General features: G+C 43.4%; 4 protein-coding genes across 8 annotated transcripts; 2 read left to right on the forward strand and 2 right to left on the reverse strand.

The window, feature by feature from the left end:
- Nucleotides 1–6: 6 nt before the first annotated feature.
- Nucleotides 7–5326, forward strand: LOC127772939 (peptidyl-tRNA hydrolase, mitochondrial-like). 5 transcript variants are annotated; one of them, XM_052298936.1, is made up of 8 exons: nucleotides 7–572; nucleotides 956–1167; nucleotides 1255–1339; nucleotides 1457–1499; nucleotides 3075–3124; nucleotides 3199–3273; nucleotides 3797–3873; nucleotides 4661–5326. In XM_052298936.1, the coding sequence occupies exons 3-8, from the start codon at nucleotides 1267–1269 to the stop codon at nucleotides 4721–4723; spliced, it is 381 nt and encodes a 126-aa protein (XP_052154896.1). In that variant the 5' UTR covers nucleotides 7–572; nucleotides 956–1167; nucleotides 1255–1266; the 3' UTR covers nucleotides 4724–5326. The 5 variants fall into 5 exon arrangements, 3 of the variants coding, with proteins under 3 accessions (XP_052154896.1, XP_052154895.1, XP_052154894.1); XM_052298935.1 differs by lacking the exon at nucleotides 3075–3124 and having other exon boundaries at nucleotides 956–1138; nucleotides 1228–1339; nucleotides 3200–3273; nucleotides 4661–5325; XM_052298934.1 differs by lacking the exon at nucleotides 3075–3124 and having other exon boundaries at nucleotides 3200–3273; nucleotides 4661–5324.
- A 3471-nt stretch (nucleotides 5327–8797) lies between these two features.
- Nucleotides 8798–9803, forward strand: LOC127774939 (transcription factor MUTE). Its single transcript, XM_052301230.1, has 2 exons — nucleotides 8798–8932; nucleotides 9028–9803. Exons 1-2 carry the CDS (start codon nucleotides 8837–8839, stop codon nucleotides 9613–9615), a joined length of 684 nt encoding a protein of 227 aa, XP_052157190.1. The 5' UTR covers nucleotides 8798–8836; the 3' UTR covers nucleotides 9616–9803.
- A 2805-nt stretch (nucleotides 9804–12608) lies between these two features.
- On the reverse strand, nucleotides 12609–15640 carry LOC127774854 (histone deacetylase HDT2-like). The gene is made up of 10 exons (XM_052301144.1): nucleotides 15534–15640; nucleotides 14723–14793; nucleotides 14404–14622; nucleotides 14246–14273; nucleotides 14131–14175; nucleotides 13869–14026; nucleotides 13407–13475; nucleotides 13191–13287; nucleotides 12972–13104; nucleotides 12609–12890 (listed from the first exon to the last, which is right to left on the reverse strand). The coding sequence occupies exons 1-10, from the start codon at nucleotides 15544–15546 to the stop codon at nucleotides 12830–12832; spliced, it is 894 nt and encodes a 297-aa protein (XP_052157104.1). The 5' UTR covers nucleotides 15547–15640; the 3' UTR covers nucleotides 12609–12829.
- A 2914-nt stretch (nucleotides 15641–18554) lies between these two features.
- Nucleotides 18555–20748, reverse strand: LOC127774120 (origin recognition complex subunit 4-like). The gene is made up of 2 exons (XM_052300397.1): nucleotides 20591–20748; nucleotides 18555–20462 (listed from the first exon to the last, which is right to left on the reverse strand). Exons 1-2 carry the CDS (start codon nucleotides 20666–20668, stop codon nucleotides 18927–18929), a joined length of 1614 nt encoding a protein of 537 aa, XP_052156357.1. The 5' UTR covers nucleotides 20669–20748; the 3' UTR covers nucleotides 18555–18926.
- Between the last annotated feature and the right edge of the window lie 900 nt (nucleotides 20749–21648).

Raw genomic sequence — 21648 nt, forward strand, 5'->3', positions numbered from 1 at the left:
GGCCGGGCAGTAGGTTAATGGGCCTGAAACCCATTCAGGCCTAATTAAAAAGGCCGGCCTCGAAGGGGAAGCCCACTACTATTCTCCATCGCTCGCAGCCTCCCGCATCCCACCTCGTTCGCCTTCCCCGGCGCCGGCGCCTCCACCACCAGCGGGCACCTGTGTGGATCTGCCGTCGTCCTATATATAGCTAGGTGAGGTCCAGCCGCCTCTTCTCCTGCTTCCTTCGTTACGCTGCCCTGCCCGGGGATCCCACTCCGCCTCCGCCCTTCATTCAAGCCACACGTGATTTCTTCTCCCTCCAACTCTACTCTCCCCTTTTTATTATCTTCTCCTCTCATGGAGTGGATTTTTGCTCATTCAGCTAGTGCTGCCGTTTCTTCATTTCTCCTCAAATAATCGTTCTCCCTCCACTAGTGCATAAGTTTCACTTCACACAATTTGCATCCAAGTTCTAAAGTCATACCCAACACATCCTTAACTTTTATTTTCACTTTCGGTCAACAATATTATAGTTACTACGGAGTACGTGCTACGGTGATCCTGATGTGAGATCAAGCTACTTTTGTTAGGTATGTCATTGATTAATTAAACAACTTAATTTTTCTGAGCCATTTCATTTTTTAGAAACTCACCTCATCTTCAAAAGAGGAAGCAGGCTTGAGTGAAGACTTCCATGCCCTGTTTGGAATTTATACTAGTGCATAATAAATCAACTGTTCTCTATATGTTGTTAGGGTAGAAAGATGTTGTGCACATTTAGATATTCCTTTGTACATATCATCTAACAATCAAGCTGTCAATGCCTACAAATTGGAGACTCAAAGAAATTTATTGCTGAAACATCATTGCCCTTAAAATCAATAAATGAGCGAGTCTTATCATATTTTTTATTACTATATGTACTATTGTTTTTGTTGTGTATCTGGAAGAATAATCTGGTTTTCTGCTGCAGACTGCTGCATCTGTTTTTGGATCTGTGGATGTTTGTAATTAGCCATGCGAGGAAAGCCGTGGACAAGACTTGCCCCTTTCATATCCAAGCGTCATATTTCAACCTCTCAGACCTCATTATCTTCATCCTGCTCATCATGATCCGCGATACAGCCATGGCTCTTTGTTGGTCTTGGTAACCCTGGTGAGAAGTATCATTGCACCAGACACAATGTAAGCTTTGCATCTCATTCTTGTCTTGGTCATTTAATTGTTTCAATGATTTATTTTCAGATCCTGTGACACCCCATTTCGCTGCAGGCTGGGTTTGATATGATAGACATGTTTGCACAGTCTCAGGGTATATCTCCGACCAGGCATCACTTCAAGGCACTATTTGCGGAAGGTTTGGCTCCATATATCTGATCCCAGAGAGAATGTATTTTGATCTTTTGAGTTATGTAAACTCTGTTTTCCTGGTTCGAAGGGCTGAATTGGAACCGTTGTCTTTCCATTGATGCAGGAATGGTCGAAGGTGTGCCTGTTTTGCTCGCTAAGCCTCAAACGTATATGAATCTCAGTGGTGAATCTGCAAGCATCACTTTTAGAACTCTTTCCATGTTTTAATATCTGATTTCTACTCTGCCCTACTATCTTGGAATAAATCTATTTCATGTCCCTTAACTCTTGGCATGGTTTAACTTTTGTCCCTGAATTCTAAAACTAAATCACTCTGGCTCGTGGTTTATTGCCACTACTAATCTTCGAACAGTTGCATGCCCCTGTCCTGGTCATTGACCGATGGTTCATGCATGCTTTCCATCATGAGCATATCTTGTCATATTCTGTTGTGCCTTTTTTTTTTCTGTCAGCCTCGGGATTGAGTTTGCCAGTTTCATGAGAAGCTAGTATTGGCACTGAAATATGTTCCATCAAGAGTAAATTGCGCCTACAGTACATAGAACTTATAAATTGCTCGCTCTGATACTACAACTTGCTTAGTCCGTGTGAACTAAGACTAAATGGCCCATACAAGTTATACTAAGGTACTACTAAGCAAGTAGTACCAAACGAGCGATTTGCAAGTTGCTATACTTATTTGCATCCACCACCTAAGTTTGTGTATTGTGAGTGTAATTTACTCTTCCATCAAACTCAGCAAAAGACTAACAAACTCTGCTGCCACCAGTTCACTGGTTCACCTCATTCACGTCCTACATGTATTCGACATTCTTCACCTAAATCCCCTCATTCACTCCGGGGAATGCAGTGGCGGAGCTTAGGCTAAATTCTAGAGGGGAACAACACTTACCAGAGTTACATAAGAAAGAGGGGGGCATTTTGTAATTTAATCACTTGCTATGGGTAAATATGTGCTACATGCCTACATTTATTTTAAATCTTGCAAAGCTGGGGGGGGCAAAGACCCAGGTTGGTCTCTATGATCCTCTGCCACTGCCAGAATGGTTTGAGGTCAAACTGTGATTGCCTCAGCAGAAACACTGATGTTGTCGTCATTGGTGGTGGGTCTCTTGAGTACCACCAATTTAGGATGATACATTAAACTTTTTGAGGATTAGGCTTATCTACTAGTGGAAGTGGTGCTATTACTCATCAGAGTTTCCTGGCCACAAGCCTGGAGAATGAATATGTGGCTGCAATGGGTAGGTTATGGGTGACCAAAAAGGTTCAGTCCAATTGAGCTAATTTAAGTCGATATAACCGCAGGGCAATCCTGGCACTTCTTATTATCTTGATTTTGAGATAATTTAGAATATATACCATATTTGGATGCTATGGAATGTCAAAGAATGGAGTACATCAATGTTTTTGATGTTACTAACTGAATCAGAACGATTTGCTAAGAGCCATTTCCCCCTAAATTCAATTATGTCTGCAGCTTTACTTTGGTTGGGGCAACCAAAAGCCTATCAACAATCAGATATTTTAGTTGCTATGACTTGAACTTGATATCTCAATATGTCTGTTTTGTTTTGGTTACTTCTATGTCTTATTTCTTTGATAGGTCGTGTGTAATTCAGCTTGTAGAAATTCCTTTAACTGGACATAAAAAAATGGTTATACCATACTGACCCTGATCTGATGACTCTTGGTGATAAGTCTTTTTTGGCCTATTGCAGGTTGGGCCACTTGCTGCCTATTATAAACTACCACTTAATCGTGTCCTTGTGATAAGTATTGTAATATCTAATCTTTATGAGTGCTAAGTTACATAGCAATCTGACTTTTCTGGTGTGAATTTCAGGCATTTGATGGCACGGACCTGCCCTGTGGAATTCTTCGTTTACAACCTAAAGGAGGATTCGGGCGCCATAATGGGTCTGTTGATTTTGTAACCATGTGTTTTAATGAAGTAATTTGTCATTCAAAAGGTGACCTGATAAGCAAGATGCTGACTTCATTAAGAAGAGACAGCATATTCTTCCTTTCCAATTTGTTTACTTAATTACATTTTTTTTATTTGTAGTGGTAATTTCTTCATGCACCTTTCCATTTTCCCCACATGTTCTTTTTTGCTCCCTTTAGATAGCCTGAGGCAACGTTCTGTTGAAAAGTTTACCAGACATAAGCACACTCTTATCTGAGTGTGGGGTAGCATGCTCCCTTGTTTTATACATGTTTAGTTTACCATTAGCTATGTGAAACTATTTTACGTCTGCAACTAAGTGTTTTAATTTTTAAATTGACACAAAATATTTACCTTTCTAGCTTATCAGGGCAAAGAGAATGATATACCATTTTCGTAAGAACCGAGAATTTAGTCAATATTAAGGATTGGTAGGTTTGACATCTGTGGCATTCAGTTTTTTTTCCTTAATGTGATATTCATACTTTTATTCAGGAATTGGATGTCCACCTGGCCAAATGGACCCCAAAGCTTTTGTGCTCCAGAAGTTTAATAAGACCAGTCTAGAACGGGTAAATATCTACTCCCTCTATTCTAAAAAAACTCAACCTCGTACTACGACGTGACACATCCTAGTACAATGAATCTGTACATACTCTATGTTCAGATTCGTTATATTAGGATGTGTCACATTCTAGTACTAGGTTGCCTTTTTTTCTTGGGGACGGAAGGGAGTAGGCATACTTGTAGTTTCGTGTCATTCCTTTTTTTTTCTGAGTTGAGGTTTTTTGAAGTAATCATTGTATTATTACTTCCATAATTCTCACTCGATGAACATGCTCATTTGCTGGGATAGATTCATATGACCAACAGTCTAAAACCCTGGTTATATTCTGCATGTAAGCCGCACCTAGATTTATTCTACTTCATTTAAAATCTTAGTAATTTCTGCGGTGCTATACGCAAATGAGAGATGATTTATGGGCTTGCAACATGTGTATGATTAGAAGATTGGCTTAACCTTGTGGTCAACTTCCATATGGTGTACTAATCCAATTCCGTGAAGCTCACAGCCGTTGAGATCTCTTTAATCTTAATTGTTTTAGATAAATGCCACGATGCCCTAGAAATCGAACTGCTGGAGTGAAGTTACTTGGAGGACTTATTATGGCATTATCTGTGACACTCTTGGCGAATTTTTGTCATTGAATCACTCTAGTGATACCATATTTCCGGAAACACCGTATTTGACTTAATAATTTCAGTGTTACAAATTTCATTATTATTCTAGATGTAAAGACCCTGAAGGTGTGTTGTGACGAGCAGAGTCTAATGCTTGCATGTTTTGTTTTAACCTAGATTGATTCAGCCATAGAAGAGGGTGTTGAGATTCTAAAGTTGGTTGTTGCCAAGGGTTTATGAGTCTGCAATATCATCAAATTGGATCAGAAGGATAAGCATCTAGCAACCATCTGACAACACATGACATGCAACTGTAAAGATGACGATAGACGCTGCTTATCTGAGAAAGCGATCTAAGCCTGTTGAATTTCCCTCAAAAATGCCTGATGGGAGAACCTGATAACATCTACACCTCATGATTCATTGATTTGTCACACTTGCTACAATGGCCGTCTCCTTTGCATTGGATTTGTAAGTGTTGATGCTGCCAATGTTTCTTTTTATACTTTTGTACTACTGACTTAATAAAAACTTGAAGGTTCTATCTACCATGCGCTTTAAAGATAGAGCTGATCATTTTTCTTTAAAAGAAGATGGATATCTATTTTACGCCATATTCAGACCTGTTACCTATACCACGTGCCAAAAATCTTCAGCTTCTACCCCATGGACTGAATGGACGGAACCTATAGAAACAATCCAAGTACAAAAGAGTAACTAAGTAGTATTTTCCGTATTGCCATACATTCTCTGAATAACTGCGAGCTGGTAATATTAGAAAAACCACATGCATGAGCACATACATTGCAATTTGATAAACAGTGGAGTATTTGACGAAATGACACGTACTGTGAAAAACATAGATGAACGCAAAGATTTTTGAGCCGCCTCAGCAAGCGCAGCTTTTCCGATCCATTTGAAGTTTTGAACTGAAATATAGGGTAGATTACACTAGTCATGGCAAACAGTTTGCCACGCACGACAACAAAACAACCAAGCAAACTGATTATATGTATGCAAAACTAGAAGAAGCAAACTGCAAGCACAAACACCTTTTTTTTTACGAGGACACAAACACCAATTATCTAATGAGGAAAATATTTTTTAGCACCTGATTTTGATCCACCCCTGATTGACCTGTTTGCTGTTAGAGTGACAGAAATGCATCTGAAGGTAATGCATTTTTTTCCCTTTCGCATGTAATGAAGTTATTAATTCCCTTGCAGTAAAACATGCTTCTTTTCTCAAACTTATGGACAAATTGGATTTTTTTAGACTCTTAATTTCTTTTTCTAGGATGAACTCTTAGGGTGTGTTTGAGGAGAAGGGGATTGAGGAGATTGGGGAGATACGCAAAACGAGGTGAGCCATTAGCTTATGATTAATTGAGTATTAACTATTTTAAATTTCAAAATTGGATTAATATGATTTTTTTAAAGCAACTTTCCTATATAAATTTTTTGCAAAAAATGCACTGTTTAGTAGTTTGAAAAGCATGCGCGCGGAAAACGAGAATCAATCTCCCCTATCTCCCCAGAACGAACAGAGCCTTAATCCGTGATTGTATGCAATGTGACTATTGTTTAATGTAAGTAGCTTCAGATTTATCCTAGCTGCTTTTGGAACCAGATCATCCAACGTTAGTGGATTCTACGTTAGAGGGACTGGGACGTAGAAAGCTGGAGGAAAAAGTGCACCGAAGGTCCCTCAACTTGTCATTGAGTTACAAAATCATCCCCCAACCACAAAACCAGATATATAACATCCCTCAAGTTACAAAACCGTTCAATTTAGGTCCTTCGGTGGTTTTGACCCTGGTATTGTCCGACGTGGCGGCTGAGTCAGCGTGGGACCCACATGTCAGACTGTCCACGTCACCACTTCTTACCCTCCCCATCAACTCACTTCCTCTCTCCTTTCCTCTCCATGGGTGGTGGCCGGCGAAGAGCAGCCAAGGAGGCACGGCAGGACGGTGCAGTGGGCGTGGTCGCCGGTGCAAAGGAGCATGCCATGGTCGGGCGTCGCCATGGCCTCTCTTGTCCCCGTCAAAGTCACCCCGCTCGACGAGGTCGGCGGCGGCGAGCACGGTGTCCCGTTGCGGCGTGCCCTGTTGAAGTCACCCCGGTCGACAAGGTCGGCGCACGCGAGCGGGGAGGGGCGTCGGTGGCGGGACCACAGGGGCAGAGCGAGGGGGGGCTGGAGGGGAACGGCGGTGGAGAGGTGGAGGAGGAGGACGCCGCTCCGACGAAACTCCCATCCGGGGCGAGGGAGGAGCGGAAGACGGAGACGGCGACAGCGGGAGGGAAGTGGGGATGGAGGCGGCGATGCGTTGTCGCCGCCGCCGTTGTCCTTCCGGCCGTTGCTCTTCCGTGAGGCCGTCCCCAACGAGCCACCGCTCCGGCCGTCCTCCCCCGTTCCAGCGCCATGGCAAGCGACGAGAAGCCGGCGGCACGGCGCCCCCACCGCGGACGAGCGACAAGAAGCCGGCGGCGCAGCGCCTCCACCAAAGCTGCCGACAACGATGAGGCCGAGCGGCGCGGAGTCGTCGGCGCCGCCGCTCCCCATCCGCAGCCGCGCTCGCCTGCTGCTGCCGCTGCCTCTGCCTCTCCGCCACCGCGCTCGCCCAACTCCCTTGCCGCCGTCGGCCTGCTCCCGCCCGTCACCGTCCACTCCTCAACCGCGTCTCCGCTGCTTCCTTAGCCACCGCCGCTGTGGGCTCGCCTTCGCCGCCCTCGCTTGCCCGCCGCCACGTGTCGCCGTACCTCACGCAGCTGTCGCCGTGCTCCGGGAGCCCCGCCATGGCCTCCCGCAGCACCACGCTCCTCATCTTCTTCATCGAGCCCTCCTCGCCGCGCCGCCCTTTCTCTGCCTCGCCGCCGTCGTCGGGAGATGACGGCCTGGCCCTAATCTTCTCTGCTCCTCTAATTGGTCCCAAACCGGCGCCCGCAGCGCGTCGTATGCCGCCGCCGCCACCCGGAGTCTCGCGCCTTGGCGTCCTCACCGCCACCGCCCGGGCCTCTCTGACGGCCCGACCTTGAGGTCGCACGCGCGGTGAGCCTATGACGCTCTCCCTTCTCCCGCATCGTCGACGACGACGCCGCCGCCGCCGCATCGCCGGCCCGCTGGATGTCCTCTCCCACCTCGCCACGACGAGCTCCCCACCCGCCGGGCATCCTGCAGAGGGGAAGAGAGAGAGAGAGAGAGAGAGAGAGAGAGAGAGAAATAGAGAGAGAAGAGGAAGGGGGAGAAGGGGGAAGGGAGAGGTGGTGACTGTACACCCTGACATGTGGGACCCACGTGGGTTCCACGCTGACTCAGCCGCCACATCGGACGAAACCGGGATCAAAACCACCGAAGGACCTAAAGTGAATGGTTTTGTAAGTTGAGGAATGTTATATATCTGGTTTTGCGGTTGGAGGATGATTTTGTAATTCGATGACAAGTTGAGGGACCTTCGGTGTACTTTTTCCAAAGCTGGAGCGCCGTTTTCCTTGGATCGGCCCGGAAGCTTAGTGGCTCGGCCCAGTTGCGAACAAAACGAAGGGGAGAAACGATGATCGGCCCAGTTGTGGCAGGTGTTCAAGCCAGAGTGGAGCGGAAGAGAAGAGGAGACAAATGACATGAGTAAAAAATCAGCAGGGTTGCATTACTCCAATGGATCGAGCTGCTGTTCGTTGCCTCCTCCTTGATTTACCTCTGTCGCAACGAATCAGCTAGCATCTTCTTCTTCAAAAAATAAAAAAATAAAAATAATTAAAAAGAATCAGCTAGCATCTTCTTCTTCAAAAAATAAAAAAATAAAAATAAAAAGAATCAGCTAGCTAGCAGAATTAATGTGGCGGAGGAAAAAAGAAAAGGCGAGCATGCGCACGAGTTGAGTAACGTGAGATTACTTGCTGAGGTTCCAAAGAGTTGCCGGTATGGAGGCATTGAGTGTGCATGGGCGCGGGCGCTTGCGCTTGGTCACGGTCACGGGGACATGATGATCGAGCTAGCTGCCGGCCCAGCGCGCCGCCAATAAATCTCGTCACATATATAGTACGTGCATACATGTATGCGACCGTGTACAAGTTTATTTGTTCGTACGTGGGCCCACACGCACGTACGTACGTACGTGAGCTTCTACACTCACACACTCCATACATGCATCCACGCAGATAGACCTGCCGTAACTTATTACTACTACTACTACTACTTTGTGTTGTGACAATTAATGCCATATGCATGGCAGATTGGCATATATATACATATTCGATATGTGCTAACCTAGCCAAGCCAAGACAAGCCAAGCCAAGCAAGCCGTGGTCCGTGGAGCTAGCGCATCGACAAGGTCGTAAGTAAATTAATTAAGTTATGTCGCACATCGCCGTGGAGCGCAACCGGCGGCGGCAGATGAACGACCACCTCAAGGTGCTCCGCTCGCTCACGCCCGCATTCTACATCAAACGGGTACGTACGTACGTACTCCACGTTGTTAATATTTCTAATGGAAATGGAAATGGAAATGATAAACAAATATATAATAATATGGTGCATGCATGCAGGGCGACCAGGCGTCGATCATCGGCGGCGCCATCGACTTCATCAAGGAGCTACAGACGCTACTGCAATCGCTGGAGGCCCAGAAGAAGCGCAGGCAGCAGCCGCAGGCGCACCTAATCTCGCCGGCATCGATATCGGCCTCCGGCGGCGGCAGCCCCAGCCCCACGCCCAGCCCGCGCTCCCTCATCACCTCCTGCTCTCCCACTGCCGCCGCCGGCAGCAGCGCCGGCAGCTCATCCTCCATCTCCCCCAAGGACGAAAATAAGCAGCAGCTGCAGCTGGTAGCAGAGCTCGCCGCCTGCTGCAACTCCCCCATGGCCGACGTGGAGGCTAGGATCTCCGGCGCCAACGTGCTTCTTCGCACGCTCTCTAGGCGCGCCCCTCCCGTCAGGATCATCGCCCTTCTCGAGAGCCTCCATCTCGAGGTGCTCCATCTCAACATCACCACCATGGACGACACCGTCCTCTACTCCTTCGTCCTCAAGATCGGCCTCGACTGCCACCTCAGCGTCGACGACCTTGCCATGGAGGTCCACCAGTCCTTCATGCCGCCACCTGCAGCGCACCCCGATCATCACCTCCATTCCTAGCTACCTACCTACCTTAATTTGCTTTTTCTATATATATAATAGTATCGTCACCTCGCACGATTCATCATGCATGTTCCATTGCTTTTTATATATATATATATATATATTCCTCCTAAGCTAGCTAGCTACATCGTATATATATGTATCGATCGATTAGTGCTCCGTCTACTCCATTTTAATTATTAGCAGCCTTTAATATTACTTTCTTATAATTATGTACGACTCTCTTATAGTTACTGGTGTTAAGACAAATAATGTTGTGTGAAAAGTACTTTCAAGTATTAATATGTTGGTGTAATTTTTATTCCCTACTTTTTTTTAAGTTTTACTTTCTCAACTGAATAATGACTTATAGGAGTAAGGTGAATGGAGAGTGAGTGCACTACGGAAGTGTTTGGTTTACATCCCAATTTATTTTTTTGAGAATTATTCGTGCATTTTATTTATAGGTGCGTGTGTACGTTTATAGGAGTGAGTGTGCGCACGTTGTGAACGCCTGCGTTTGTACTGTGTTTCTTAAAAAAATATCGCTCGTGCAATATGTATACAAGAACACCAAAAGAAAACAAAAAAGCAATCCAGTCCTTGAGCTTGCTTCTTCTTCCTCCAAACCGAACCGGTGTTCTCCATGCTTCTAGCGATGGGTACAGTGGGTGCTGCAGGATGCCAAGCCACGAACCCGGCCAACAAGCAAGCCAAGCAAAAGAAAGTTCAGCCAAACCTTGGAGCTCTGTCGCCGGAGACATGAAGAAGCACTAGAGGAATAGCAGGAACCTCGCCGGAGAAAATTCGATTGGAGTACGCCTTTCAGCAGCTATAGGCGTCGAAGCTTAACCCTACAACTGTTCGGCAGATAATTCGCGGTTGCCCGGATGAGGAAGACATATTCTTCAATCTATACAAAAAAAGGGGAGGAAACAACAACGGGATGAACCCGACTATGGGATAGACCCTACCACTCTCTGGACCCCCTCTCCTGGCCCCTTGTGGACAGCTCTCGGCCACCGACCGAAGACAGAAGGGAAAGGGGGTCTCGCGAGAGGAAAAGCCGGTCTCCTTTGGGGTAGCCTCTCAGTCTCTCAGAGCCTCATGATGGTTTGAGACAGAGGAGAGTTTACTGACGTCGTGTTTAGTTCCAAGCTATTTCTTTAAACTTCCAACTTTTTCATCACATCGAAACTTTACTCCACACAAACTTTCAACTTTTCCGTCACATCGTTTCAATTTCAACCAAACTTCCATTTTTGCCGTGAACTAAACACACCCTGAGAAAACGGTTCGAGAAGTACTACCACAACCCAAATTAAAACCATGAGAAAATAATTAGCTATGCCATGAAAATCTTTCACCTATTTCATTTGTAAAAAAATTACGGATATATTTAGTAATGCAAATTAAAGCCCACCCATTATTTGCAAAAGTCCAAACAAACGGCCTACAAAATTTAGCCATTGGCATGAAAATTGGTAAGGCTAGTAATCGAGGTTGTACAAATCTCGATTTTGCTATACAATTTTCCGACTTTATGATCCTAATTAATTAAAAATTAGATGCGTGATTCTACGATTCTTCTCTCCATTCTCTAAAAGACTATGTGTATTTATATTCAATTATTTATGATGTCTCATTTTCCATTTAAAACACTCAAAATTTTTAACATCTAATAACACTATAGTTTATATATATATGTTACATTTGAATTTGCATATACTTAGACTAAGTTTTCAAGTTTACAATGTAATTTCTCTAGTACCTAATCCCACTATCTCAAAATAAGTAATTTTTAAAAAACAAATCTAGACATAGGCTATATTCAAATCCGTGTATAAAAATTGATTTATTTTTTTACAGGGTACTATGTTCAAAACTAACACTTTAAAAAGGATGACATAGATACATAAAAGTTGATTTATTTTGGGTCGGGTGAGTGTAAGTCAAAGAACTTAAATTTTTTAAAAAAACTGTGAATAAAGCATGCGACACAACTCGTTACACAAATGCTGTTGACTAATTATTAAGTAAAACTGCAAATGCTGTTGTTACTCTCGTTGTTGTAACTTCAAAATTTTATTACAACCTTGGTTGAACACGAGTATTAAAAAAGTAGGTAAAATTAGATATGTGATGGTTGTGATTGGTTAAGGAGAAGGCATAGATATTAAGAGGTGAAAAGTTGTGATTGGTTGTGAAGGCTAAAAGTTATATATTTTAGAAAGGAGAAGAAATATTCCATATTCAATGATGATATACTTATGGTTATATTGTAGGCGAAAAATAGAAAAGGATGGGCAGGGACAAATGCGAACAAACTGGAATGACTGTCGTGTCTACTGCCTAGCTGCAGTGCCATCTCGTGTTGGTGAACAAAGAGTTCCAACTAGGAGCCGAATTGTTGGGTAGAGGCCTGTTTGTCTGATATTAAGGCTGGTGCATTGTCGCTGCCTTTTGGCGGAGAAAACTTCCTGTAGTTGCGGGCCTTGCGGCTGCAGACAGCAAACGATCAAGCGCTCAGCCGCTACTAAAATGCTCACTAAGGCCTTATTTAGTTCTTACTCATATCAAAAATTTGAACACATGTAACATGTGCAGAGTATAGAGCATTAAATATACATTAAAAAATTAAAAAACTAATTGTACAGTTTAAATGTAAATCACGAGACAAATCTTTTAAGTCTAATTAGTCCATAATTAACTATAAGTGCTATAGTAATTAATAAATGCTAATGACAGATTAATTAGATTTAATAAATTCGTCTCACGGTTTCCAAGCAAGTTATGAAATTAATTTTTTTCATTCATATAAAAAAAATCCTTTCTAAGGACATCTAATGTGACACCCAAAAAATTTCTTTACACGAACTAAACACACAATAATATTCGGATTTGGCCGAGGGCAAAACCAGATATTACGACTTTGTTCAGCTAGTCAATTCAGTGTGGTGTTATCAATCCTTTCTCGTGGGAATTAACCGAATAACAGGGAAGAACAATAATTCCATCCAAAATAAACCAATCACTCCACTGACCTTGACCGAATAAAATTGTAGCTCAGTACGCACCACAGATTTTTTTTTCTAGACTAAATAGTTTGCACCACATAAACCGTCACGACACTACTCATAACACCAAATAGTATGCAGCATTTCATTTCATTTCAGATAACCAACTCAAACGACACCAATATTTCTCAGCTCAGCATCCGTTGTCTCATTCTTCACTTGGCGGGGTGCTTGGCCTTCGAGTGAGACTGCAGAGCCATTTCACTGTTGAACGTCCTAAACAATGCATTCATGCAAACTTTGAATCATTTCCTTACGTAATACTCCAAAACAAGAAGACAGCGCATCTCAACTTACTTGCTGCATGACTTGCAAGAAATTGACCCACCACCGGATTTTGGGGACTTCTCCTTTGACTTGTCATTCACGGGGGTCTTGCTAGCCTGCTTTGCCGGATGTGGAGTTGCTACATGGACACCCTTCTTGTCACCTGCTCAGGAGGACCAAATGATACAAATTCATCACTACTTCCAGTGCCAATTTATTCATCGCAGGCGCAGCTTCACAGCTACTAACCTGTCTTCTGGCCTGACGGTGTAGCAATCTTTGCTTTCTTATCAGACGAAGGTGTCTTCAACACAATTTCAGCTACTTTCCTCTTTCCAGTCTCTGGCTGCAAGTCATCACATTGTTTATGGTAAGAGTACAGAACAAACAAACAAACTGTATCCTTCAAACACATATAAGTGCACAGAAACAAGCAGACTATATCCTTCAAACACATACACATACCTTCTTGGGAGTTTCTTCCTCGTCACTCTCATCCTCATCATCTTCGCTGGAATCATCCTCAGAAGAATCCTATAACAGGCCATTGCACCACTGTTAGTATGGAACAATCCTCCACAATAATACTCCCTCCATTCCAAATTGATCTACATATTTCATAGGTACACCAAAACCAAGAAAAACTAATAACTCTTTCATACTATATTTACTCTAGCAACAAACTCTATGCATGCACCATCCCCACTATTTCCTAGCCAATAGCAAATCAAGATATTGCATGTGGGTTATAAATACTTGTGTGCATGAATGCATGCATCAATGTCCATTTACTCCAATGCACAAATAACGAATAGACTTAATGAATGAACACAAATATGTAGATCATTTAGGAATAACCTCAAAAAAACTATATGTAGATCAATTTGGAATGGAGGGAGTACACAACAGTACCCATAAATTACTCACATCATCATCATCCTCAGGAGAAAGATCTTCGTCCTCAGAATCATCCTCATCACTGTCATCATCATCATCGTCGTCATTCACTGCAGCCTTTGATTTTGAAGCTGAAGAATCTGTCTTGCCTTGTTTTTTCTGCTCATTTTCCTTCCCTTCAACTTTGCCTTAGAAAAGTTTTAGTCATAAGTACTTCCTTATAAAGTTTTAAAGAGAGGTGCAAAAGGATTCTGTGATTCCAATCATAATCAGAAAGGAGAAACTATGGTACCATTTGCCCTGGGAGCTGGAATGATCTTTTCTTCCTCCTCTTCATCTGAAATAAATTATAAACAGGCTCGTTAAATTCTCTCTAGGCAGAACACAAGCACTAGTAGCAATCATACCTTCAACTTCTTCAGAATCAAAATCCATTGTGGAACAACAAAAAAGGCAGGTCAAGGAAAACAATATTGTAATACATACCTTAATGAAAATAAAATAGAGTATGACATTATACGCATTACATATATTGACCAAACATGGTAAAACATTACAAAGGATATTCATCTTCCTCAGCCGGCTGGGAAACTTTGTAGCCAGAAAAGAACACACTAGCAGTCTTTGAAGTGTGTGACAGCTCAAACTCTTTGTCAAAGACCAAATCAAACTGGATTTGAGGGAACTTGTCAGCTGAGAGGGTTCCAATGACTAGCTTTTGATCATCAGTTTTAACATACATTACTGCATTGTCAGATCCTTTCTTTGATTCCCCAAGAGCAGCCTACCAAGCAATTGTTGAATAACAAAAGATTAAGTACTCAATGAGAACACAAAAGCCTCACTGTTCAAAAAAAGGAGGACAGAAGAGGAACATAATAAACCTGAGAAAGGTGCAAAAAGCGTTCATCTTCAGGCTCACATTTGACAGTCTGTCCAGGCTTGACTTCAAGACCTGCACAACTTTGACTAATCAGCGAAAAACACATGTATAGAGTAGTCCTTCCCTTCCAAGAAGGCATGGTATACTACAGTTCATATTTGCCTTTAGCTAGTAAAGTTGAAAAGCAACTAGCATAGTAAATTAACGAGGATGGCCCATAGAAACAAGCGACCTTATCTTTCCGCTTATGCTTATCAGCCAAAATTTGAATTTTCAATCTTAAATTTGGAGTTGATTTTGGAGGTTTTCCGAAGTTTATTTTTCAGCCTTTTCTTTTAGATCGCTAAGTTTTATTCACAAATTATTTTTCGTTCGTAAATATGCCAAACGATGGGGCCGAAGCAAGGTAAGTACTGTAGTAATATATGATATCAACTATGAGACTGAAGATAATCAGAATGTGTTAACTGAAACAGAAACAGAATGAACAAAATGATGATTCTCGCAAACATAAAGGCGGGCAACCAATGCGGTTACGCATGTATGATGGAAATAGTCGCGGCCCATGAAAACTAAAATCCCTAATTAATCCCTAACGAAGACAGGGAAGAGCCATGGCCGCGATTCCGCGCGAACCCAAAACACTCGATGGTGAAACGAATCGCGTCTAATCCGTAACGAAGAGAAGCGCACGAACCAAACACCGTATCAAACGAATCGCGTCCAAATCAAATCAAACAAAAACCGAAACTGCGCAATATAGATGGATGGAGAGAGGGAGGGGAAGAGAGAGAGGTAGAGGAGGAGATTACCCCAGAACTCCATCGGAATCGGCGGCGGCGGCGGCGGCGGCGGAAGAACCCTAGAAAAGAAAAGGGAGGTGGGAGGCGGAGCTAGGGTTTAAGGCTGTGAGGGGACTGGGAATGCGAGAGAAGTGATACGGGTTTTAAAAGGGCACCGGGCGAGCCCTGGCCGTCCGATGCCGCGCTCGGCGCTTCACGTCATCACAGCCGTTGGTTGGTACGCATTGGGCTTGGGCTGACTATGCTGCTGGGCCGTCCATTCACTCTTTTCTTTCATTTACTCTTTTCTTTTCGGGCATGTTCACTTTGATATCATTTTCAACCTTACCAAATTTTAATAAAGATATCAAAAAGTGGCTACATTTAGTTTGCTATCAAATTTTGGTAAGAAATCCTACCAAATTTTTGTCTCATATACTACTACACGACAATTAGAATACACGTACTTGTACATACATGAGAAGCAAACACAAGCCAACTTTCCAGTCAACACACGAACTATTCTAGTACAGGAAAGAAGAAGCATTGAAGCTAAGTTACTATCGCATGTTTCACTGGATGTCGGAATGGGTTTTCGGACACGAATGAAAAAACTAATTCCGTACTCCTCCGCCTCTTTTTCTACACACACGCTTTTCAAACTGATAAACGGTGCGTTTTTTTTAAAAAAAAGTTCCTATACGAAAGTTGCTTTAAAAAATCATATCGATACATTTTTGAAAAAAATAGCTAATACTTAATTAATCACGTGCTAATGGATCACTCCGTTTTTCATGCGCACTGTGCGTGTTGGGAACCCATGGTTCCAAACACAGCCTAAGGCCTGTTTAGATCCCTCCTAGAATTTTACACCTTGTCATATCGAACGTTTGAACATCTACATGAAGTATTAAATATAGGCTAAAAAACAACTAATTGCACGATTGCGACTAATTTACAAGACTGAATCTTTTAGACCTAATTGCTCCATGATTTAACAATGAAGCACTTGCTCTATGATTTGACAATATGGTGCTCCAATAAACATGTGCTAATAACGGATTAATTAGGCTTAATAAATTCGTCTCACGGTTTACTAACGGATTCTATAATTAGTTTTTTTATTAGTGCCCAAACACTCCATGCGACATCCTATACAATACCCAGTGTGACAAGCCAAAACTTACCCCCTAAACAAGAATGTTGTCACAAGCAGCAGGTAGTAGTGTAGTACAACTAGTTCAACATGCTGACCTCTCAAGGCACGCAGGGAACAATGCATCAGTCTAATTATCTGGAAATAATTCTTGCGAGGTTGCCATCATTCAGTTTATATATATACCCTAAACTAGAACAGAGAACACAATTGTATCATGTTTGTTAAAAAAAATAATTCTCAGCTGATTTAACCCTAAACCCTAAACCCTAAACCCTTACTTCATCTGCCTGAAAGTAGAAAACCTTTAGCAGGTACTACTAATCGCATTCAATGTTTTTTTCCCACACTCAAACCTAGCTGTTCCTTCCACCTCCTGAGGCTGTTATCATTCTTCAGGGAAAATCAAGCCATCCATAACAAATGAAATGAAAGATTGTCTGCTAACCAACCTCTGTAATCATCATTTTACTTTGTGCTCTGCCCGCCCTTGTGTGTAAAGTGAGATAACTCATCTATATCAATATCACAACCCAGAACATTCATCTAAAAAACATTCATTTCAGTGATAATATTTGGTTGGAGATTGTACTGTGCACAAATGGTAATGCCAGTGATAATGGACCAAGACAAAAAAAAGGGATTTGTTTGGTACTCAAAGTTATGGTTTTCATACCAACTTCTCACCATAGCAATCAGAGAGCTAAGCAAACCAATCTTACGGAACCATCGTTTCGCTTATTCGCCTTATTTGCGGAATAGAATAAGCGAACCATCGTTTCACTTATTCACGGAATAGAATAAGCGAAACGGCATATTTACAAACGAAGAGGAATTTGTGAATAAAACTTTTATATGCGTGTTCTTATCGATCTAAAAGCAAAGGCTGAAAAATAAATTTCGATGAAAAAACCTCAAAATCAACTCCAAATTTAAGGTTGAAAATTCAAATTTTGGCTGATAAGCATAAGCATAATTGAAAAGATAAGGCCCTTACATATCCTTACACTGTAACAATTTCTTAACAACAAAAAAAATATTGCACAATAACAAGGAATCAAGAATGTACTAAAAAGTACACAAAAAAAGGAACCATTATATGCACTGAACAAATGATGAATGGAACTTCTCTATAAACTGTTCAAAACAAAACAAAACCTTCTCTATAAACTGAATTTTGCTGCAAATTCAACTCCATAAACCCTATTCATTACAGTATCATTATTAGGAAGAAGGGGCACTTGTGTTCAAGAGGACTCAAACCCATGCATCTACACCTCCCACCAACTGAGCTTGATTGAAGGCGGTTCATAAACACATAATTGTATTATGCAGAACCAAAGCAGGCCACGTGAGAACAGCTAGTGTGCAGTAGTATAGTATGACTTGTCAGCCAAAACTCATATGAACAGAACAAATATTCATGCAGGACCTCATATAGGATATGGGAAGATATGAGAGAAACAAAGATTTTGATTAAATTCCTTGCTAAGTTGCTCAGCCTACAAGCGGTATAAATTAACTCAGCAACACAATAGGACCAACCATTTTCTATGCAAATTCAGAGAAACATGCAGATTGAGCATGATTAGGGTATCTAGGGTAATCCTCACAGTAAAATGACAAGAGCACCAGACCTCATGGTCATGGACCAACAATTCTCCCCCCACAACCTATACTATGTCACAAAAGATATCTGGAATTATTTAAACCCCACAAATACTAATAACCATAAACAAACAAGCTGTGGCAGTAAAACTTCATATCATAAGAGCACATTCTAGGCTGAATTTGCACAATACAACAATGAATAGAAAAATACTTGCTAGATTAACCTTACTATTAATAATTAATAAGAAAGGAAATTCACCAAAATTACTTAAGATATAGGCATGGAAAAAACAGAGATATTGATTGAATGAAACACTAATGGATGTTCAAATTGGAAGTAAACATTGATGCATCTCATCACCACTGGGTGCACTAAAAGCAACATATATGATATATCCAGTCATTCCTAAAGGAACTATATGTGCTACCTAAGGACCATTATAAAAATTTATCCGAGAAGTGGATATCATTAAAAGCATACTCCAATGTTGATCTCGAGAAACTACTTAACAGCATGACAGTAATAATTTTGGTTGCAACATTTAACAGTTTTCACAGTATGTCTCCAGCTAAATCAGTGAATACACATTCACATCTGCAGGTAGTGCCAGCCATCCAGGTCCTCCCTTCTGTGCTGAGTGCTGACGCCAGCCACACTATGGATTAGCAGTGTGCAGGTCAGAGTTCATGCGATCAACTTCTGCATTAACACATGGCATTACACTTCCAGCCTCCACCGGATCAATCGATGTCTTCTCTTCAGAAACCACAACACCCCCAGCATCTGCAGGCCTAGTTTCTTTGTTCTCCACTGAAACTACAGCTGCAGTCTCAGGTTCCTTCCTTGCCAGTAAATCTGCATCTCCTTCAGGCTGAGCTGCTGTGACATCTCTTGACACCTGACCTGCAGCTTCTGCAAACACAGCTTGAAAGGAACTGTCCTTTCTTGGTCTTCCGTGACCTCTCTTGATCCCCATTGATTTAGCATCTCCAGTTTCAGCAGGCCTTGCTGCTGATGGTTTCTCCTTTTTTGGACGGCCACGGCCTCTCTTTCCCACCAATGTAGAAACTGTAGGTTCATTTTCCAATAGCACCTCCTTCCTAGGACTCCCAGGCCCTCTGTTCCCCATTGAAGAAGCACCATCAGAGAGCAGACACCTAACTTCACCTCCATTTTGAACGGCTCCAGCCTCACCTCCATCTGCAGTGTCTACCTGTGCTGCCACAACACCTCCAGCTTCCAGTGGCCTCTTCTTTCTTGGCCTCCCAGGCCCTCTCTTAGTCATTGCAGCACCGCCAGAGAGCACAGACCAAGATTGCAATGGTTTATCCTTTCTAGGGCGCCCACGGCCACGCTTCACTCCCAACACAGCAGCAGCAGTGGGTGGCACTGACAGCACAGGAGGAGTGGCATTCTTGCGAGGGCGGCCAGGTCCACGTTTGAATCCAGACGGCCTCCCAGGTCCAGGCTTGACTAGAGGAGTGGCGTTCTTCCTTGGGCGTCCAACACCCCGCTTCAGTGGAGATGCAGGCGGCGGAGCAACGGGAGAGGCAGCAGCAGCAGCATTCTTGCGCGGCCTCCCAGGTCCCCGCTTAACTCCCAGGCTCAACGGCGTAGCAGTGGCATTCTTGCGCGGTCTCCCAGGTCCCCGCTTCACTCCCAGTCTCAACGGGGTAGCAGCAGCATTCTTGCGCGGCCTCCCAGGTCCCCGCTTCACTCCCAGTCTCAACGGGGTAGCAGCAGCATTCTTGCGCGGCCTCCCAGGTCCCCGCTTCACTCTCAGGCTCAACGCCGTAGCAGCAGCAGCAGAGGAGGTGGAGGAAGCCACAGGGAGAGGGTTCTTCCGGGGTCGCCCGCGCCCAGGCTTCGCCTCAAGCACAGGAACCGGAAACAGGGCTGTATTCTTGCGGGGTCGGCCGGGTCCGCGCTTTTGAGGCGGCGCGGAGGAGGAAGCTTTCTTGGGCGGTCGTCCTCGTCCCCGTCCTCGAGCGGCGGTGGCGGAGGTGGAGAGAAGGTACGAGTGTCCAGACATGAGGAGAAGGCCCTGTGACCTGAGGCGGCGGAGGTGAACGGTGAGGAGCGCGTCGTGGTGAGAAGGGAGGCCGGAGAAGTTGTCGGAGATGTACTTGGCGATGGCACGGCGGCTGGAGATGATCGGATCTGGAAGCTCCTTGAGCGCCCGCAGGATCATCTGCACCAAATCAAGGAGATCTGGAGCAAGTGAGAAGTAAGAAGCATCCAGATGCATATGCTCGATTCAACCGACAAAAATACTAGTATAATTTTGGGATGGGGGGAGTATCTGAGAGAGAATCTTGCCTCCTTGTAGGTCGGGTGGGGGCGGCCGGCGGCGCCCGGCCCCGGCGCCGACGAAGGTGAGGCGACGGCGACGACCATTTCCGTCCCCCGGTCTCTCGCTCGCTGCTTTTCCTCTTTTTTTTTTATTTTCTTTTTCAGTGGGGATGGGGGATCGATCGACCGGATCGGGGGTGATGGTTTAGAGGCGGATCGCTGACGTGGGGTTAATTGCAATTACAAATTTGCCCAAGCCTAGCTACTAATTTAACCGTAACCTTACTCATTTGACCTCGTTTTTTCACTTCACCGTTAGCACTTCATTTAGGAAAAGGAAAAAAAAATTGCTAGCACGAAGTGACCAAAATACCTCTATTACAAATCAATCCTATCCCCATCCTCACCTCGTCGCCTACTAAGCTACAGCTAGGTGACGACGACACGCGGAGGCAGGGAGCGGCAGCAGCACACGGAGGCAGGGGGCGGCGGCAACGCGGGAAAGGAGGGAGCGTTGGCGTTTGCAATGACGATTAGGTTAAAAAAACATGCACGTAGAACACAACATGACATTGATTAAAATTTGAAATAAAAGTAAGATAAATTTCAAAATTATAAAAAAATGAGAGTTCAAGGGAAATAATGTAATATAGAACACAATGATGGTAAATGCTAAAAGAGGGATAGGGTAGCGAGCTAGCAAGTAGTGTCATAGTGGTTGATGAAACAATAAAAACTATGAACAAACCTCTCTTACAATGACATTTAGGTTTGATATTTAGAATCCCAATAAAGATTAAGAGGAAAGGCAACTAACAATTCGTGAAGCAGCAAGGTCATGGTGGTTTATGAGACCTCTACAAAGTACAAAAATGAAACCCAGCTCACATTACTTATTGGTGAATGAACAATCCAACACTTTGGCAATTTTTGCACGAGGGATAGGTTACAACCCACCTGCAACCTATTGGGGCCTTGTCCGCAAAAATCGATTATGTACTATTTACTCCATTCCATAATATAAGACACAACCATAATATAAGACATAATATAAAACTCTACACCATCAAGAACTTAGTACTAGA

The sequence above is a fragment of the Oryza glaberrima genome, chromosome 5 (assembly GCF_000147395.1).
Source record: "Oryza glaberrima chromosome 5, OglaRS2, whole genome shotgun sequence".
NCBI lineage: Eukaryota > Viridiplantae > Streptophyta > Magnoliopsida > Poales > Poaceae > Oryza > Oryza glaberrima.

Bases quoted from the DNA above. Each gene is read 5' to 3' on its own strand.
- LOC127772939 (XM_052298936.1), top strand. From the start codon at position 1,267: ATGATAGACATGTTTGCACAGTCTCAGGGTATATCTCCGACCAGGCAT. The intron at 1,500-3,074 runs GTATATGAATCT...GGCCTATTGCAG, and splicing joins TTGCTCGCTAAGCCTCAAAC to GTTGGGCCACTTGCTGCCTA. The intron at 3,125-3,198 runs GATAAGTATTGT...GTGTGAATTTCA, and splicing joins CCACTTAATCGTGTCCTTGT to GGCATTTGATGGCACGGACC.
- LOC127774854 (XM_052301144.1), bottom strand. The intron at 14,027-14,130 runs GTACCATAGTTT...AACTTTTCTAAG, and splicing joins TCCAGCTCCCAGGGCAAATG to GCAAAGTTGAAGGGAAGGAA. The intron at 13,105-13,190 runs GTTAGTAGCTGT...CCTCCTGAGCAG, and splicing joins ACCGTCAGGCCAGAAGACAG to GTGACAAGAAGGGTGTCCAT.
- LOC127774120 (XM_052300397.1), bottom strand. From the start codon at position 20,668: ATGGTCGTCGCCGTCGCCTCACCTTCGTCGGCGCCGGGGCCGGGCGCC. The intron at 20,463-20,590 runs GCAAGATTCTCT...GATTTGGTGCAG, and splicing joins CCCACCCGACCTACAAGGAG to ATGATCCTGCGGGCGCTCAA.
- LOC127774939 (XM_052301230.1), top strand. From the start codon at position 8,837: ATGTCGCACATCGCCGTGGAGCGCAACCGGCGGCGGCAGATGAACGAC. The intron at 8,933-9,027 runs GTACGTACGTAC...GCATGCATGCAG, and splicing joins CCGCATTCTACATCAAACGG to GGCGACCAGGCGTCGATCAT.